The 18,886-nt window shown below is 37.2% G+C and overlaps 1 protein-coding gene and 1 long non-coding RNA gene across 3 annotated transcripts in view; one reads left to right on the top strand and one right to left on the bottom strand.

The window, feature by feature from the left end:
• Positions 1-5,647, top strand: part of LOC148127725 (uncharacterized) — a 23,326-nt gene extending 17,679 nt beyond the window's left edge. Inside the window, exon 3 of the long non-coding RNA XR_015745124.1 lies at positions 5,234-5,647. This is a non-coding gene — a long non-coding RNA (uncharacterized LOC148127725). The remainder of the gene's footprint in view (positions 1-5,233) is intronic.
• On the bottom strand, positions 1,040-18,886 carry KIAA0408 (KIAA0408 ortholog). 2 transcript variants are annotated; one of them, XR_015745110.1, is made up of 6 exons: positions 18,749-18,886; positions 16,396-16,704; positions 13,748-13,827; positions 11,727-12,981; positions 5,686-6,578; positions 1,040-5,584 (listed from the first exon to the last, which is right to left on the bottom strand). XR_015745110.1 is itself a non-coding variant. In XM_026705477.2 (5 exons), the coding sequence occupies exons 1-5, from the start codon at positions 18,884-18,886 to the stop codon at positions 6,432-6,434; spliced, it is 1,929 nt and encodes a 642-aa protein (XP_026561262.2). In that variant the 3' UTR covers positions 1,040-6,431. The 2 variants fall into 2 exon arrangements, 1 of the variants encoding a protein (XP_026561262.2); XM_026705477.2 differs by having other exon boundaries at positions 1,040-6,578.

Below are 18,886 nucleotides of genomic sequence, written 5' to 3'. Positions count from 1 at the left end.
TATTGATTCCAGGCCATCAACAGTGAATGAATCATAGCACAACCTAAGACCAGAATCAAGAGGAAGCACTGAATCACTTCCACTAGAATAGGGCTGGTCGGGATTTCCCAGATGTGCCAGTTTACTACTCTAATAAAAGGGACCTTTGGGAAGATGTCTGTCTTGGAATTATTGGTTGGAGTTGAGGTTTTCTGGAACATTGACATTCACTGACCTGTTTAGCAAAGGGGAGGAAATCATGATACGTCATGTGACACTGCCGTGACACTGCAAGTTTGACACCCCTGCACTAGAAGAAGGTATGGTTTAATGGTACAGCATCAGAGATGGTATTCAGCAGGTTCTGACCAGTTCTGGAGAACCGGTAGTGGAAATTTTGAGTAGTTTGGAGAACTGGCAAATGCCACCTCTGACTGGAGATTGTACAGTATCCTTCACCTCCCACACCCACCAAGCCATGCCCACAGAGCCGATAGTAAAAAAAAAATGAATCCCACACAGCATATCTATAAAGTCCTAGGTTCATTCTCAGGTACCCCAGTTAAAAACAGCCCAGATTTTTTTTAACCAATTGGCATAATTGAACTCTGAGGACCAAAAATGGGTTCATTTTAGGGGAGGGGGAAACCTGCAGGTACTATGAATGTGAATCGAGTTTTGGTCTTTGTATCAGGTCTCATTTTTTTTATTGCTAAGTCTCAGTTCTAGAACTCTGAATGGATGGAAGAAGCAGCAGTGGTGGGATTCAAATAATTTAACAACCGGTTCTCTGCCCTAATGATTTCTTTCAACAACCAGTTCGCCAAACTGCTCAGAAAGTTAAGAACCGGTTCTCCCGAAATAGTGCGAATTGGCTGAATCCCATCACTGAGAAGAAGTCAACAGAAAAAAACATGTAGATCTAATTCTTCTGCCCCTTGCTGCAGATGTCATATTTTACTGCAGAAATTACAGGCGAATCTAAGCTGCGGAGGGGTTTTCTATTTCAACTCAGACAAGGTGACAATATCTGACTTGAAGGAGCCATTGCACACAAAGATTAGCTAAGCATTTTATTAAAGAACACTTGATATGGACAATGTTTACAGGGATAGTTGACCCCTCAATCATGCAGGCTATATACCTTGGCAAAATTTCAAGTCACTTTTCCAAAACAGAAATAGGATAGAACATTTCAACAAAACAAATAGAAAAGTGTAATAGTGGACAAAATATTGTTTTTTTCATTGTACCTTTTATATTTTTGATTTTTTGAAAAAAAAATAATGAACTGTAGAGGGACACAATACTGACTTAAATTTCTTCTCTGCTATTTTTCCATATTTGGTCTTGGGAATAAAAATTTACCATGCAAAGTTAATTAGTTCTCATCCTTTGGTAATTTGCCTTTGTTTTCTGCTAGGACTGGCATTAAAATGAGCTATTGCATTTGTGCAACTGCCCGCCTACACAAGAAATTTTAAACACATTTTGTAAAATACTCGCAGAACAAGGAAGATTGCTCTATGTTCCTAGGAACAACCCAGGAAATGGAACAGATTTAATATATTCTGTACCAAAATGTAGACCTGTTCTAATAAATGACAATATAACAACCAACAGATCGTTATAGGCTGAACAACACAGAGATATTTCACTATATAAGGAGAAATGCACAGCCATTGGTTGAGACTTTACAGTAACAATACCTTTCCAAGATACAATTAACTGAAGGCTATTAAGGCACAAACCTCACTTTGATGACACCTCAAGATATAATAGGGGCATAAATATTAGGTGGTATGTCCCACCATCCTATGGAGATTTATTTCTAAGGTGACCTGTCACAATTCTTGGAGTAATAAAAATCCCCATCTCCTCCTTCCACACAATAGAAAAACAATGAGTACTGAGATACCATTGTACTTTGTACTCTGGCACCGCACAGAAATACACAAGCATTCTGGGTACATGTTTCTGAACAATACTTTCCCAATTCCCTGCAATGTTGGAAGAGTGTGGTCACATTTTTGCAACCACGGATTTTCATGAAAGGTCTAGTTATGGCTACAACTTATGATTGCCTCAATATGTGTATGTTGATGTATGTGGGGGAAAGTAATAGAAACCAGAAACTAAAAGATCCAGCAAAACAGGAATTCACTCCTTATATAAGTGGAGAAAATCAAGCCAGGCTGTTTTAAATAGGATCCTGAAGTGACTAGAAGGGTTCAGACTGGGTTTATAGTACTGATAAGGCTGCAGGCAATTCCCATCTAATATTACAATAACAAATAAAATTGCTAAGTATGAGTTTAGTTGTAATCTGAAGCTAGGAAATGTGGAGAAGCAAGAATAATCCAAAATATAGACTGCCAATAACTCCCAATACTAACAATAAATGATTTTAGAGAAATCATAATGGAGCCAGGTGCACAATGTCAGATTTGATTTCTACACAAATCGATGTGATATTGATGGGCAAATTGAAAACTAGATACAAGAAGTTTCCATAAGTTTGACAAATGAGCAGAGTGAGTTTGCTTATTTGCAACAGTTATAGCTATTATCCCCAACATAGTTTGTGGATGCCCAGATTAGCAAATTGTTCTAGGCTCAGAAAATAATTTCATCTTTTACTGTTCAGGACTTGACAATGGAATGTGTACGTGACAAAAATTCTGGGGTGAACTTGCATCACTTTCTAAAGCTGCTAAATTGCAATAGTGTGGTTGTGACTTGGGAAATGCAGAGATTATTTTAAAAGTTATCTTTCCCATTGAAATTACTGTGAAGGACCCTGGTGGTACTTTTCTGGGCCAGTGAATGAGGAGACTTCTTATACCAGTAAAGCTAGATCATATTGAGGCTCCCATTTAAGAAAAGAAAACCCATTGGTGGAAGGCATTCTGTATTTTGTACATTGCTACAATAAACGGTTATTTTGCCAGTATACAAATAAACAACAGAATTGTAAGAGAACAAAAACACGTGAATATATTACTATGCAGAGCAGTTACACAATTTAAAAAGTAACTTGGGGATTATAGAAATTGGCAGAAGTCCACATCCTTAGAATTTCAGCTTTCCCCTGAAGAAAAAACACAACTTGTGCATCGAGTCACTAGAGTTGGACCTGGGATTGATAGGCAATTCTTCATGAAATGTCCAAAGCATTTTGGAGAAGAAAAAAGGGTTCGAATAATTTGCAATGCTTTTTCTTTGTTATTCACAAAAGAAAGGTAAAGATTTCCCATGTCTGGTCATGCCAACTCCAGGGGGAAGTGCTCGTCTCCATTTTATAGCCAAGGGAGTCAACATTGTCCAAAGACACTTCTGTGGTCATGTGCGCAGCATGACTATATACCAAGGTGCACGGAATGCTGTTACTTTCCCCCTGAAGTGGTACATTTTTATTGACTTGCCTTTACTCACTTTCAAACTGCTAGATGGGCAGCAGCTGGGATGAGTAATGGGAGCTAACCCCGTAACATGGTACTTGAACTTCCAACCTTCTGGTTGATAAGCCCAGTATCTTAACCACTAGCCATCATGCTCGCTATTTTGTTGCTCACTATGAATAGCAATTTCATAAAACATGGGAATGTGAAAATGAAACATTGACACAGGGTTGCGCACCAAGTATGACCTATGGATTGCTGTGAGAAGGTTCAATAAAATTAACTACTACATTATACATGCCAAGCAATTCTGTCTGGATCTTATGACAAGGCAATGATAATATGATTGCTGTCTGGAAAATATAACAATTTTCTTCAAGGTATCATGATTACTTCACAAAAGCAACTAAAGGATCTCCCTTTCTTTGCTATGCTAAGAACAGACCCCCTTAGACAGATATGTCAGAGATGTTATGGCCTGAAATGCTACTTTTTCTGATGTGCGGTACAGAGGGAGAAATTAAAGACCAAGCTGATGTAAGAGAACTGTCTCTTTGTTTTAGCTCAGCCTGGTAATTGCCATTCAATGAGTCGATGGACCCCTAAAGAGGAAGAAGATTTTTGATGACTTTCAATAAGGCAGCTTTGCAGAATTGATATTTCATTTGGTTGCTGGTAAGAGAAATAAACCAGGCTACATACATAGCATATCAACAGCCAACAACACAGAGATAGATTAAGGGAAATACATGCCTGCAATGGCATTCGTCTAGGATTTCTGGCACCACAGCAATCCCATCTGGATGCAATATTTACACACTCTGTCAAGCTTGTGCCAAAATCAAGTGAACTCGTAACTGACAGCCATTTCTATCAGTCAAGTTCAGTAAAATAAAGCCTTCCTTAAATCAAGCTCAACTTCTAGCAGCTATGTAGGAACGATCCTTTTATTTGCTTGGCAAACAGATCAGAATGGTTTGCCATTGATTTGTTCTGAGATAATTGTTTTGGACTTCTCAGTCTTATATAGTGCTCTGGGATTCCTGGTGAGCTTCTATGCAAGTACTTAGCAAGGGTGGTTCTATTTATCATGGTAAACTGGTAGCTTCCACCTCTGCTGGGTACACGTTCAAAAAAGTAGTTTCATGGCAGATAGCCATAATGTTGCTTATCTATCTGCCTCCGTGCTTTAACTTTGCTTTACTAAAGACCAGAGTCTCTAAGTGCAGGTAGGCAATCAAATAAGAAAGTTAACTGAATCCATATTAAGAAATCCTGATCCAGGAAAATCTTAATGTTAATTCTGTATGTGACTTCACTACTCCTTTAAAACATACTGGGTGTCTGCCCTACAAGGTAGACCAGGCTATGAAACCAATATCATATAGATCAAGACTACTTTTATTGTAACTGTTACAGTAACAGAATCTTGCAAATCTGAATGTGCTTCCTTCCCCTTTGCTCATTTCATCTGAACTAGGGAGAAGCGTGTGAAAGACATTTTCTCACACTGCTCTTTTAGCCCAGGCCGTTTCCTTGTTGAGGGCTCTTCCTTCTATCTTTCAAGGTTATTTCTTATGCTCTCAGATTGAGGCAAATGGAGAAAAAGGCTAATAAGTGGAATTAAAAAGACTACATAAGCCACCATGCGATCACAAATGCCATTTGCATTAATTTATCTGTTTGCATGTCTAGACATTGTTACTATGCACATTTATCTATCCCTGGATGCGGCTGGCACAAGTGGTCATATCAGGACAAGGGTTAATTTGCACGGAAAGATCTGTGTCTCTTGATAAGTTTAGCTTTGCTCTTGAGATGCTGAGTAGACATCTGTCTCCTTCTTTCCCTAGACTCAACCTATCCTGCTGATCAAATAAGCTTCCCATAGCTGTCAAGAACTACTGCATGTTATCTCCAAGTCCAAAAACAGACTACCTGAAATACTAGCTGCTGGGGGTGAAAAGAAGAGGCTTTCCAAGTCATATCCTAATGCATATGGTTGGTCACAGGGACAGGATGGGCATTTGGCATCATCCAACAAGTTTCTTCTGATGCTATTATCTGAGTCTAGTTTCTAAGCCATATACAGTAATATTGAATGAAATAATAGAAGTTTTTTTTAGAAATGCTTGTACTTTCAGAAAAGCTAATAGCTATAAGTAAATGCTTTGAATTGGAAAAAATGCTAGTAAAACTTCAGACTGAACATTGCAACATTTCAAGAATGGCAGATTAAAAGGGACACATGAAGCATGAATGAAAAACCAGTCCATTCAGCTTCAACAACATCATTGCAAATAACTTTCTATCTGATAAAGTTAATTTTTATATTAAATACTAGACCTGTAAAGCCTATAAAAGATATACAGAATGTAAGTATTGACAGGGACATATTTCCCTGGGATATAGTGGTCCCTGGGAGACATAGCATGTTGGACTAGATGGGCTTTTGCATAACTGAGCAGATCTCTTCTTATGCATTCTCCCAGGACTATATTGATATATTCATTCATTCATTCATACATACATACATTCATTCAAACCTTGAAACAAATCTCAAACATTGAAAACTACATGACTATACGTAGGCATCTTGGTACGGTAATAATCTTTTCTATAGTAGTTCCAAACTAAATGCACTTATTTCAACACATGCATCTAACATGACATGATCATGCACACAGCATTTCTTCCTACCCTTTGTGGGGGAAGTCAGAATGTACAGCACTCAATTTAAATTAAAAACAGATTAAGGAGATGAATAATGACATGATATTCAAAGAAAAATTAGTATGAATTAAATATATGTATCCACACAGTCAGGGAAAAGGGAATCCTTATCTAACTGATAAAACACTGAAGACAGTAAGAATGAACCAAGAATCCAAAGAGTTTTTTCAGCAAGTCAAAAAGATGGTTATTATTGACCAATGTAGTAGAGTTGCATAGAACTAGTTCTGGTTGTGAATATGGTAGAGCGTTTCAAAAAACATGGTACTTTCACATCACTCCTGAATCCACAAGTTGGTTCAGACCCACTGAAAAGTCTCAGGCAATTTCGTCCAAACGTGTTCTTCTCATTGCTGGTGGTGCTGAGGGAGACCTGGAGGCCCATCTGGAAGGTAAGCGCCTGTTTGCTGGGCGAGCTGGACGTGAGAATGCCTTGCCATTAGACTGCTTGGCTGCCAGAGATACCTATAACACAAATGTGTCCGCTTAAGTTAAGGTCTCCAAACAAAACCTTTCAAAAGCATCCAAGGAATCTGAAGAGAATCGCATGGTGAATGTGGCCAGCTTTATAACAGGTGGCCTCAAGCTATTAAAAGATCTGGGGAATGTATTTACCATTTACATAGTAATGTACAGATGTAATGACCAAAGAATTCTTGCACATGTCAAAGAAGTTTGTGACATGTAAGTAAGACACAAAATGCATAAGTGGCTTTAATTTAGAATGAAAGCAGATTACCTTCTCTTTGCCCCACCAACTGCTAGAAAGAACTGAGCTGCAAAGTAAATGACCATTTGATGACTTTGTTATGCATGCAAGTCCTCTGTCAACATGTACTCAGGATCTTAAATGCATAAACAATTTATTGTGCCCTATTGGGGAAAAAAAAAGATAAGACACTGAAGGATTAAATGGCAACTTGTCTGCACATTACTCATTAGGATCTTTGAAGGCTTTATGGATAAAAAGTCACGAGAAGGTGTGCAGGTGTGCATTACACTTACAGCCTTTTCACATATACATATAGAGAAACTGGGTTTCACAGTTGGTATCTCCCCTTAAATAGCTTCAATTCAAATTATGCAAAAAATTCTACATTTGGCTTTACTTGTGTTAAATCTATGTGTTATGTTGAAATATCCTTAATACTACAGCTAGATGTCTATGGGAATTCTCAGTCATCCAGGTCATGGTTGTCCCAAAGATACTTTTTCAAAAAGCAACTGGACTTAGTTATTTAGCTTCTCATCCAAGAAGCTTCCTGTATGAGAAACAAAATGGCTTCAAGGAAAAACAAAGTCCAGCTGCCTTTTGAAAAAGCACTTTTGGGACACACAATACTAGCTCAATTTTAATTTAAAAGATTTGCCTCAGATAAGAATGTTAGACATTATGTATTTATTCTTAATCTCTTCCTTTCTTCTTCCCAAGGAAAAATGTATGTGATAGAATTTAGTGCAGATAAAGAGTTATAGACCTGAGTAACAGTTCAACCTTGGTTCATCTTAAAAAGGTAACAAGAACAGTCCTGGTTAATATTTGGATGGAAGAGAACCTCCCAAAATGTCAGGAGTGTAGGCAAGACTAAGAAACTGAAAACAATCTAGAAGTGGCAATGGCAAACCACTTCCTTGTGTTGTTGTGAAGATACCACCAGAACTCCACCTTAGTTTGACAGATTGTTATTTCTTTTAAGGTATTACACTCACTTATTGCTTCTCTGTATCTCCTAATAATGTCAATTCCAGAATGTTCCAAGCCCAAAAAGAACCATTAGAGACAGTTAAACATGACTCTTTATTTCAGCTTTTACTTTTTTAAAAAAGAACAAAATTGGCTCAGAGATATTATGCTGCATTGATTGATAGTGCCATCTCTTGCCATTGCAGAGATGTGGATATTTAAAATAATTTGGAAGGGTGGGCATCATTGGTGCCCTTTTAAGTTTTGGTGTCCTAGGTCAGTGCCTGGTTAACCTTAGTTTAAAGCTGGCCCTAATATAAAGCTGGCTAATATAGGTTTGCATATTGAATATTCTGCCAGTCCAAGGGAGACTGTACATATTTTCTTGCAGGTTCCAGGTGTATGTCCATGAAAATTTAGTCATGGAATCACTAAATAACTGTATGTATATTACAGATGTAATTTAAAAGCAGTTTAGAAATGTTTATGTTTCTCTCCATTTGTAATAATCACTGTTTCAACACAACTGAGCTGGCAACTGCTAAAATTTTAAATTTTAAAATTTGTACGAATTGCAATGACAATAAAGTAAACTAAACTAAACTAAAAGCTGCCTACCTCAGAAATTCACTCTCTGCTCTGGAGCTTCTCTTCTGGATAGTTTCTATTTCAGCAGTTTGACATAGTTCATCAAACATCCATCCATATAATCAGGGCATCTTGTATCTTTTCCACAAAGATTTGTGGAAAATTTGTACATTTTCCTAGATGTACAAATGCTATATTTTTCATTATATTATGTATGGTAGTTATACCAAAATTATCTAAAAGTATTAGTGCCATTGATCCTTTTTTTGTCCCATACCACATCATTTTCTAACAATTGAGGATATTGATTAAAAAGAAAGAATGATGCCATAGCCATTTATAACAACATAAATAAGGTTAACTCTGGCCTTAATCAAGACTATGTTATCCACTTGGAATAGCAGAATATATTTTACAGTTAAAATAATAAAAAAAACCTAATTACTATTTTTTTTCCAGTTGAATTCCTACAGAATGATAAAGCAGCATCATTTTTCACAGCAGACCTAGCTTCTGCTTACATTCCAAACAGTTGTCTGTATTTATCAGCTGTGGAGGATCTGAGGAGAATAATTAGAATAGCATGCTGCTTGCGCCCTGAAGAATTCTGTCTTTGTTCTATGCATATTTTTTGCTGGCTACCTAGATCCTTGACCAGAAATCCCAAAGATGCAGTCTGGAAGCTTTACATGACTCACTGCATCCTTTCTGTGGACTTCGGAGCTTATTTCTTATATCTGGGAGAGTTTGGGGTAGTTTTAAGGGAGAAATTTGGGTGCCACACTGTTGCAGTTCTTTAAAGGACCATTTCTTCTCTCAAAAAATCCTGAAACTTGCTCCGAAAGTGAACCTCCCACTTTTAAAGCAAGCAAAGCAGAGCATTTTGTCCACCTACACTTTAGGTGGTGGAAGATCATCCAAGCAATCTCAAAGAGTTGATTGTGCATGAAATACTTCTCAACTTTGCTCAGTTTTAGGCACCCAGCTCTTTGAACAGGACAGAACTGTTTCTTCTGTTTCATATGAGCAAAAAGCTCTGTTTCTTCTGTTTCATATGAGCAAAAAGCCCCTGGGTTTAGGCACAATTGTGTTTTAGTAGATGCTTCTGCAGTACTTCTTTTGTGCACTGCTCTCTGTACTGATTGTATTTTATGGTTGGGTTTAATCACTGTAATTCCTCCTCACAGGTATGCAAATATCAGAACTGCAAATTAAATAAATATTAAATAAAAATAAATATGTGCCAGCAGAGAGAAAGAATATTGGCCAGCTAGTTGCCTCAACAACTGCCATCTTTTTACAGGAAAGAAACAATACTGAGAGTTCCTTCCCTTCATGACCTCTTACTTCATGATAACTAACTTTTCCAAATGCTGCATTTGCATACTTGATCAAAAATGCCAGTTCATTTTATTTCTCTGTAATATTGGTCTTATTGCTATTGAAGTTCTTTTAGCACTCAGTTCACTACTAGATACTGCTATATCTTGACCCAGTGATACATGAGCTGGCAAGCACAATCACCTTCTCCTTGCACCCATGCAGGTACATACCTTTGAGTCCATCCAACTGATTTCAACGTAAGAGTAGGAAGATTAATGGGGTAACTCACAAAGCCCCTTCAACTGGGATACTGGTCTATAGGATGTTGCTCAATGGAAATTGGCTTTCTCAGAGACTATCTATACAAAATGAGTTTGTCTGGTTTGTTACACATCAAGCAATGGCTCTGCTCAGGGAGCTACCCCAGCATGAAGTGAGGAGGCAGGAATCAGAAACCAGACCTTTTTGGCTGTAGCTCCAACTCTGTGAGATCAAGAGAGAGCTGGCCTCCTGCCCTTCTAGCTTACAGGGGGCTCGTAAAAACCTTTATTGTTAAGCAGCCCTTGGAGACCCTGGAAACTTAGTGGGAGAGCAACATGCCTGTTTTATTGTTTTCATTACTTTATTGAATTTAATGTTTGTACTATAAGATTGCCAAGAGTGGGACAATACAGATGTTATGTTAATACTGTAGATAAATGAAATATTGTATTACTAATTGGAATGCATTATCACTTCAGCCTAGTGCTGTAAGTTTATTCCCAAGAAAAGACAGTGTATAGTTAATGTACAACTTATCATAACTGAATACACTATCTACAATATTCTTTATGCATTTATTTTGGAATAAATAGGCCCTTGGACCTATTTTTGTTTAAAGACACACCTCTGCACCGTCATGTAGTTGGCCCAGATTGTGCGTGTTCTGCTCTTTTCAACAACTTTGCTGTAGTTTTAAAGAATTTGGGAATCAAAATTCTTTGCAGGGGAGGAATAATAAAGAAACCTGAACAACATTTTTACCATGGTTATCTATGTAAAATGCCTATGGAATACAAGCATCTGATATTTAACTTTTAACAATCAGCTACACAGTTTAGGCTCACCGGGCTCAAGGATGACTCAGCCTTCTATCCTTCCGAGGTGGGTAAAATGAGGACCCAGATTGTTGGGGGCAATATGCTGACTTTGTAAACTGCTTAGAGAGGGCTGTAAAGCACTATGAGGTGGTATATAAGCGCTCTTGTTATTTGCTATATGATCTTGACTAAACCACTATGTCCTCCGACACTTTCCTGCTTAGACCTTGGCTTATTAAGTCACTTTCTCAACCTTTCTTTTCATTTCTATCCACCATTATTTTTATTTTTATTTCAATACTTCTGAGCCCTAGCTGACTGTGGGCAGACATCCTAGAGTTGGAGTTTGAAGTTTTATTTTTGCTCTCTATATTTTTGTCTTTGAAACTGTTCTGATTTGTGTTTTCTGTTTGTTTGAATTTGCACATTGCCTAGAGTTCTTTGGGACTGAGAGGAGGGGTTGTAAGTCCTGTAAAGTAAAACAATACAGTAATCATGCTCACTCCCTTGTATACAGTTTGATGGTTAATGGCAAAGAATACGCCTCTCCTTTTCTCACACTTAAATCCAGAATGAGGAAATTGGCACTCTACTCAGCGAACACCTCAAAATTCTCACTTGATTCATTTCTCAGGGACAGTGTCTCTCCAGGGATCTAAAGATAGTAGACATGCCTGAATCTCAGCTTGACAACTTTCTGAAGGCGCTAGGCCATCATCCCTGGATGTACATTGGAGATAGGAGGTGGCAGCAGAAAAAGATATTTGGCAATCAGCATCTACCCCTATAGGTCCTACACCAAACTTCATGACTGGAATTCAGATTTCGGTCCTGAAGTCCAGTTTTAACAGCCTCAGTGACATGTTTCAGAATTCTTGAAGGGTAACACGTGCAGTTTAAAGAAATTAAAAGTAAACCAACGTCATGTTCAAAGCATACCTCAGGAAATTTCTGCTTCTCTTTTCCATGCTTGGTGTACAGTCCAAGGTGTCTCACTGAATTCTTCTGCTGCTCCTGCTTTCCTTGCTCTGTCTGGATTACTGGATAATGACCCATTTTTTTGCAGCTGCTCTCAGTAAATTCCGTCTCAGATTGCACTTGTTTTTCATAGTTTTTCAGCAACTTCTCAACAACACCATAGTTGGACCTTGAATCAGCTGATCGTGGACGACCAGACAAATTACTTGGCCTCCAGTCATGTTCATGAAGCATGTGCTGGTAGCTACTTAAAACTCCATTTATTTGCTTTTGTTGTCGTTTTGTTTTGATATCTTTACTGGGCTTGTTTGCTTTTTCTTCCTTCTTTGAAGACAGCTTGGAATTCAAAACACAAATCGGCTCTTCATTTTGTGTCCCATTGTTCAGACTGTCCTGCAGTCCACAGTGGACTTTAGGAACACCAGACGGCTCTGTTTGGTTCTGCAGCAAACATTTTTTACCTTTATCTGTATGAAATACAGTCCGGTTGAACTCGTCGATTTTAGCTTCCAGTGTTTCATTGCGTTGAGTTTTTCCAGTTTCATACCCAGAATCTTCCAGTGTATCACATGCCGCAACGTAAGGATTACTGGTACAATGTATACTACTTTGAAGTTTGGGATGCTGTTTTGGGGTCATCATATATCCATCAGAAGAGCACTTCTGGAGAGCATGTCTGGAAAAACCATTTTCAGGTCCATTTTCAATTTTGCTTGCATCACAAGACCACACACTGTGAAGAATTGCTGCTGGAAATTTGAGGTCATTATACTGATCCTGATTTTCCGTAGGGCCACTAAGAGATTTACATTCATCTGACACTGTCAGTGGAGCAGCTGGATAAATTAATGAACTTCCATCTGGATGTTCCTCGGTTTCCCAGCTATTTCTTTGCTCAACATGCTTAGCTAATGCTTCGGAAATGTCTGCAAGAGAGCTTGTCAAATGCCGAGAGGTGCTTCTGGGGGGAACAGGAGGCCCTTCTCGTCTTTGCCAAGGCAAAAAGCTGGTTTCCTCAACCCCAGGAAGAGCAGTTGATGGTGCTTCCTTCAAATGCCTGTTGGTGCTAACTAGATTCTTTCTGTTATTTTGCTTTTCCATCTCAGAGGCAGCCGCAGCCAGTTGTGGGCTCTTGTAATATGCATGGCTTGTCTCTTGGGTAATCGGTGCAGTCCCACTTTCAATGGATTCTCCAAGGAAAGGAAGCATTTTTTTCCTGTATAGGCAAGAAAAACAGTTAAAATAATAAACAAATTATTTGAAATTAACACGTTAGCATCATAAGAGCCTTGGTGGCACAGTGGTTAGAGTGCAGTACTGCAGGCTATTTCTGCTGACTGCCATTTCAAATCCCACCAGGCTCAGGGTTGACTCAGCCTTCCATCCTTCTGAGGTGGGTAAAATGAGGACCCAGATTGTTGGGGACAATATGTAAACTGCTTAGAGGGGGCTGTAAAGCACTATAAAGTGGTATATAAGTCGAAGTGCTATTGCTTTTGCATTATTTTTCCTCAACTGATATCAAAGAAGTACAATTAAAGATTTGATCTGTATTCCTAAAAGTACCTTTCATGCCACTCACAGACTCAGGAAGTCAGTCTCTCAGTCACTTTTTTGGGAGGAACAGGATGCTCTTGGAGGGGACAGTGGGGCTGGGTTTACATCCCATGCTTATCTTTCATTTATCTAATTATGCTTCCTTACTTAATTAACTCAGTGATTAGTATGCACAGCTCTTTGAACCATAACTAGTCCTGCTGATTGGGTTTCTATCACACTAATCAATCTCATCTACTATAGAAATATACTACATGCTGATATCTGTCTGTCTGCTTTCTATCTATCGTGGGATAAATGCTTCTGGAAAAGTGCTGAGAGCTTTCAACTCAGGCAATTTAATTTCAGGTAGAAAGTAGGACTTTGGGGTACTTTATCTTCTTTCATTAGAAAAGCAAATCTTTTTAAAAATCTGATAACTTTACCTTCGATGGTTGGCTTTCTTACGAATTTCTTCTTGGTAGGTACACAAGTCTTCACTTACTTTGGCAAGTTCTTTAAGGGCCTTGAGAAATAGAAATTGCAATATATGAGTACAATTCAGTTCCTATAGAATATGTAGAATAATGCAGAATTATGTTATAGGAAATGTCCAATCTTTCTGAAATAGAGATAAGCAACTAAATTATGGCTTTATTATGTTTATGCTTTTGTGCTACAGTATTTTCTTGTGAACCACCTTGGTACTTATTGTAGAAAAGCAAGATTTAAGTTACTAAAATAAATCAGGAGTAGCTTTCTATAATTTTTGGACACTAGCTCAGCAAAACAGCAAACGATTTGGAGAATTATAATTCAAAATATATATTGGATATCATAGCACCTATATGGGTAATTTGTAAATCATGTGCTAACTCCCAGCTAGGAATTCTAGAAATTGTGGTCCCAACACAGCACAAGGTTATATGATGGGGAAGACCCATACTTTCACTGTGTTTACTCCTCCCACTGCCATTGATTTCAAAGCATAGGAAATATTCTGAGAACTCCATGAGCTACTCAGCACCAATTATCCAGCAACAACTGAACAATGCAAATAATAATAATAATAATAATAATAATAATCCTCAACTGCCTAGTCCTGAAAATCAAAAATCTCCTCTCCCCTTCTCTATGCAAATCATAAAATAAAACAAATGGTTTTTGGCTCTCCCACAACTTGTAACAACATAGGAAGTTATATGAGAGATGATGGCGTGTTTAAAAAAAATTCAGACACACTCACATCACTTTGCTATGATCATGGAGTTGCATAGGAAAGCATCTGAAGCTATAGTCTCTATTGATGGTTTGGCAATTAAATTATTTCCCAATACTTTAACAATGGATTCAGAGAGAGAAACAGATGCTGAACAATGGGTTTGTGAACCATTATATAATTTACACAAGAACAGTTTTTTTCCTGAAAGCCATCACTCTGCTAAACAAATAATTCCCTCAACACTGTTCAACTATTTACAAAGTGTGCACTACACTACACTACACTACAAAGTGTTAATCTTCTCATCACTCCTTATCACCCATCCCCCCCTACTTATGATTGTAGGACTGTAACTTTGTTGCTTGTATCCTTATGATTTATATTGACTGTTTCCTGGTATGATTTGATTGTTGACTGTACCCTCTGACTATCATTAAGTGTTGTACGTTATGATTCTTGATTCTTAACGAATGTACCTTTTCTTTTATGTGTACTGAGAGTATTTACACCAAGACAAATTCCTTGTGTGTCCAATCACACTTGGCCAATAAAGTATTCTATTCTATTCTATTCTATTCTATTCTATTCTATTCTATTCTATTCTATTCTATTCTATTCTAATCCTACTACTGTCAGGTTCCAAGAAAGGCATTTTAAAATGCAACTAGGACTGAAACAGACTGTTTTCAATATTTGAGATCTTCACTTTCTTGCATATGCATGATAACCGAATTCTGTCAGTTTCTTCCTTCTCTGTTCTTTCATACCACTTAGGGTATTTTCCCTCAAGCAATTACTTTAAAATGAAATTGCTTACTTGAACCCAGAAATTAGGAAATAAAGGGAGGCAAGGATTTCTGCTTATAATGGAATGGGTAGCCTGCAAGCTCTATAAATACCAGTTTTGTTCTGGTTTTAAATAAACTGGCACAAAGCCCGAAAACAAAAAAGAAGATTCAGCATGAGAATCAAGCGAATATCATCTGATCAGACATATATAAAGCCAGTTTTGAGCTGCCACAAAGTTTTTGTGAGGAGATACCCTCTTTTTCCAATTTTTTGAGGTTTTTTCCCTCCTTTTAAGCATTTGCTGGCTTTGTACTGCATAATCATTGGCATAACTGTGATTACTGAAAGTCCAGATCCTCTTATTAATTAGGGTTTATAAACTGGATTTTTGTAGCATCACAGTAATGGAGTCTGGCTTACTTTAGCAATGATAAAGACTGGGGAAGGAATTCCTTTGCATGTTCAATTCCCAATTCATATTTCTTAAACAAACAAATATATATATATATATAATTGATAGTGATTGTGTTGACTTTCTTGCAATTCACAAATCATTAGAGAAATGGGACAAAAAGTTATAAGATCAGAAAAATTAGAAATTAGTCACATAATAAAAAAAAACCCTATGATTAATTTCATGAAGAGAATGTTTTTCAGCCCCAAGAGGTTAAAGTAAAAGATGGAGAAGCATTGGTTCCAAATTAACAAACCCTGCTTCACACAGACCTAACATAATGACTGCATCATGCTACCAACTGCTTAAGAAGTTCTATTAAAATAACAATAAACTGAAGGGAGTAGAAAAACATTGATTAAAACCTCTTCACTCTGTATTTAGTGAAGATATTTTTGGTACAGAAGACCTACATTCATATTCATGCAGCTATAGTTAGCATGTTCTCATATTGATTTAGTTCCAGTTAGGACAGTCAGCTGACCCACTCTTGTTACTTTCTGGCTGGTTTATAAAAGATGAGCAAACCACATTTAAGTGCTCAATAATAAAACTATTGCAATATTACAGGTTGAAGCTTGGTTAACACGCAACCTCAGTGAGACTACTCACAATATGAATTTACTCACAATATTGAGATCCTGAGTGTAATTCTTGGTTGTTTTCAAGTCTACACAGTCTTCAGACTCCTTAGAAGTTTGAAAAGTGAGATGATCTTTTGCAAAAGCATGGTTTCTCCTTTTGTTTTTCACATACTTGCTTTCCTTTTCGGGTTTGCTCTGCAAACTCTCTTTATCTGGCGAACAGCTGTGCAATCCTGGTGGGTCACTCCATTCTAAGGTTGGGGAGCAAGCTTGTTGCTCTGCCTTGTTATGAATGGGCTTATTCTCTGAGATACTCATATTGTTTTCACGCCTTAATTTTACCTCCTGGTAAAGCTGGAAAAGAAACAAAATGTCTCTCATGGATAGGAGATCGTACATATGATCATACATACATCTGATTAAACAAAAGATGTCATCAGTTTTCTGGACCTGAAATTACTAATTAGCTTAACTATCTGAACATTTTTGTTTTATTTAAGAAATAGCTATTACACAAAGGGCCGCAGCACATTTCATAGACTACAAAGAAAATCCCCAAACTCCTAAAATATTGGTTGGGTTTCAAACATATAGCATTGGAATGTATGTTTTCTGCCAAGTGCAAGGAGTTCTGACCAGACTCCAACTATACCCCTAATACTGTATCAAATTAGCACTCAGACTGAAGTGTTTCTCAGTTAAGTTGGAATAAGTTGGTTACAAATGGAAATAAATGTGCTGAAATGGTATACCATCATTTGGAGAAATAAATAGCATCCATTACAAAAAACTGTGGCAATTCATAAAATGCTACCATAGATGAACAAAACATCCAATAGATAAAGCACCAGACATCATTACAGTAAGAAATTTTATTGCGGATCTAGGATATTTTTTTAAAAAAAATGGTAAGGAAGAGGACTAGGGATCAATGGATCTAGGCGGCTAATTTAACATTCGGGCCAATAAATTATTTTTATCTTTATTTCAATAGGATGCTTTATTATGAGCACAAGAAAAATATCCTTGCTCTGGGCCCAAAGTAGAACAGAAAATTGGGAAAACAGTAGGTGGCAAAATTGGGTGCTGAGTGATATATATATGATTTGTCTGTTTGTTTTATATAACCGCCTATCTCACGTTTATGTAACTCTAGGCGGCTTTATATCTTGGCTATGACATATTGGTTAGTATAATCACTGTGAATATCATTAATTATAGCAGAGTTGACCAGAATAAAAGTGTTCTGATCTTACGTCACTTTCTTCTACAAACTAGGCATTTTTAACATGTTAATAAACAAGATGAGTCATTGTTTATCTTTGGATTTAAAGTATATCTATTAAAATCAATAGGTCTGAAGTTAAGTATATATTTTTTTGTCCCTATAAGTTGTCGACTCCTGATTCCTTCAAGTATAGCCTCTTGGTGATTGCCTGTACTAGTCCCTGGAGTTTTCAGATTTCAAAAGTGCTTTGCCCTTTCCTCCTTTCTAGGGACTAGAATTCATGGTTTCCTGGTTTCTAGCCTTGTTTCTAGCCTTAACCACTACATCAAACTGGCTTTCTATACATCGTTATCAAGCTCCATACATTTTAACGGGTTTATTCTTCTTATGAATCAATCCTAAGCTAAGCAAAACACTGCTTCTGCTTAATACCTAAACCCAAGTATTAGCTTTGAAGTCTGCTTTGTGATTAAACAATGAAAATGTGGCATGAAAATAATTAAAATTTTATCAGTAAAAGACATGCAAAATGCACGCCAAGAAACTGTCAACAATTTTGTAATTTCCGATCATTATCGACATAAATAAAAAGTTACTTTAAATGCACCTACTGGTTTATCTGTGATTATCTGTTCCTCAGTTTTAAAGAATGTAGTTGACATGAAATACAGTATCACGTTTGGTTAAAATAATGTAGGGAATGTTAGGTATTAGTTCTGTTGCAACAAGTAGTTTTACAGAGTAAGACACAATAGATTTACATAGAAAAATAGCCAGTGAAACCTTTTAAATTGTAATGCCGGGTTAGTAATGGAACAAACAGCTTTAGAGTGATTACAAAAAAATTGTTCCATGGCGGTTTTTACTACAGTATGTGCAACCATTGTCAAGGATTGCTTCAAAGTAAGATACAGTTAATATATGTCCTTAACTTCATTATCCTGCCTATAATTCCTACATAAAGCAATCAGCAACAAGCACGGCTCAGAATTTTGAAAACTGGAATTTAGAAAATATTGGAAGACTAAGATCACAGTATCATCAACCAACTTTAGAAAACAGTAGGTTCATAAGTACTAACCAATCCATTGCAATCTAAAGCCTTGTGCCTTAAAAAACAAAACAGTACCACCATATTAATTTGCTGGTGTTGAAAATAATCCACAATACCTCTTCTATTTTCTTCTGCATGACTTTCCACTGGCATTCCCATTCTTTCCTTTCACTGTCGAAACGTTCCAACAATTCCATCTTCTCTTTACTCCAGTTCTTCTCAGTCATGTGCTCTAGCTGGGTCTGAAGATCCAT

Source organism: Pseudonaja textilis, chromosome 1, assembly GCF_049901715.1.
Source record: "Pseudonaja textilis isolate UNSWEBS1 chromosome 1, rPseTex1.2, whole genome shotgun sequence".
Taxonomy (NCBI): domain Eukaryota; kingdom Metazoa; phylum Chordata; class Lepidosauria; order Squamata; family Elapidae; genus Pseudonaja; species Pseudonaja textilis.
The sequence above is the reverse complement of the archived record's forward strand: the minus strand, read 5'-3'. Positions and strand labels throughout refer to the sequence as shown.

Coding starts and splice junctions, on each gene's coding strand:
- KIAA0408 (XM_026705477.2), bottom strand. CDS start 18,886: ATGGATCTTCAGACCCAGCTAGAGCACATGACTGAGAAGAACTGGAGT. Junction 16,705..18,748: donor TGCAGAAGAAAATAGAAGAG/GTATTGTGGATT, acceptor TTTCTTTTCCAG/CTTTACCAGGAGGTAAAATT. Junction 6,579..11,726: donor AGAAGCAGAAATTTCCTGAG/GTATGCTTTGAA, acceptor TTTGTGTTATAG/GTATCTCTGGCAGCCAAGCA.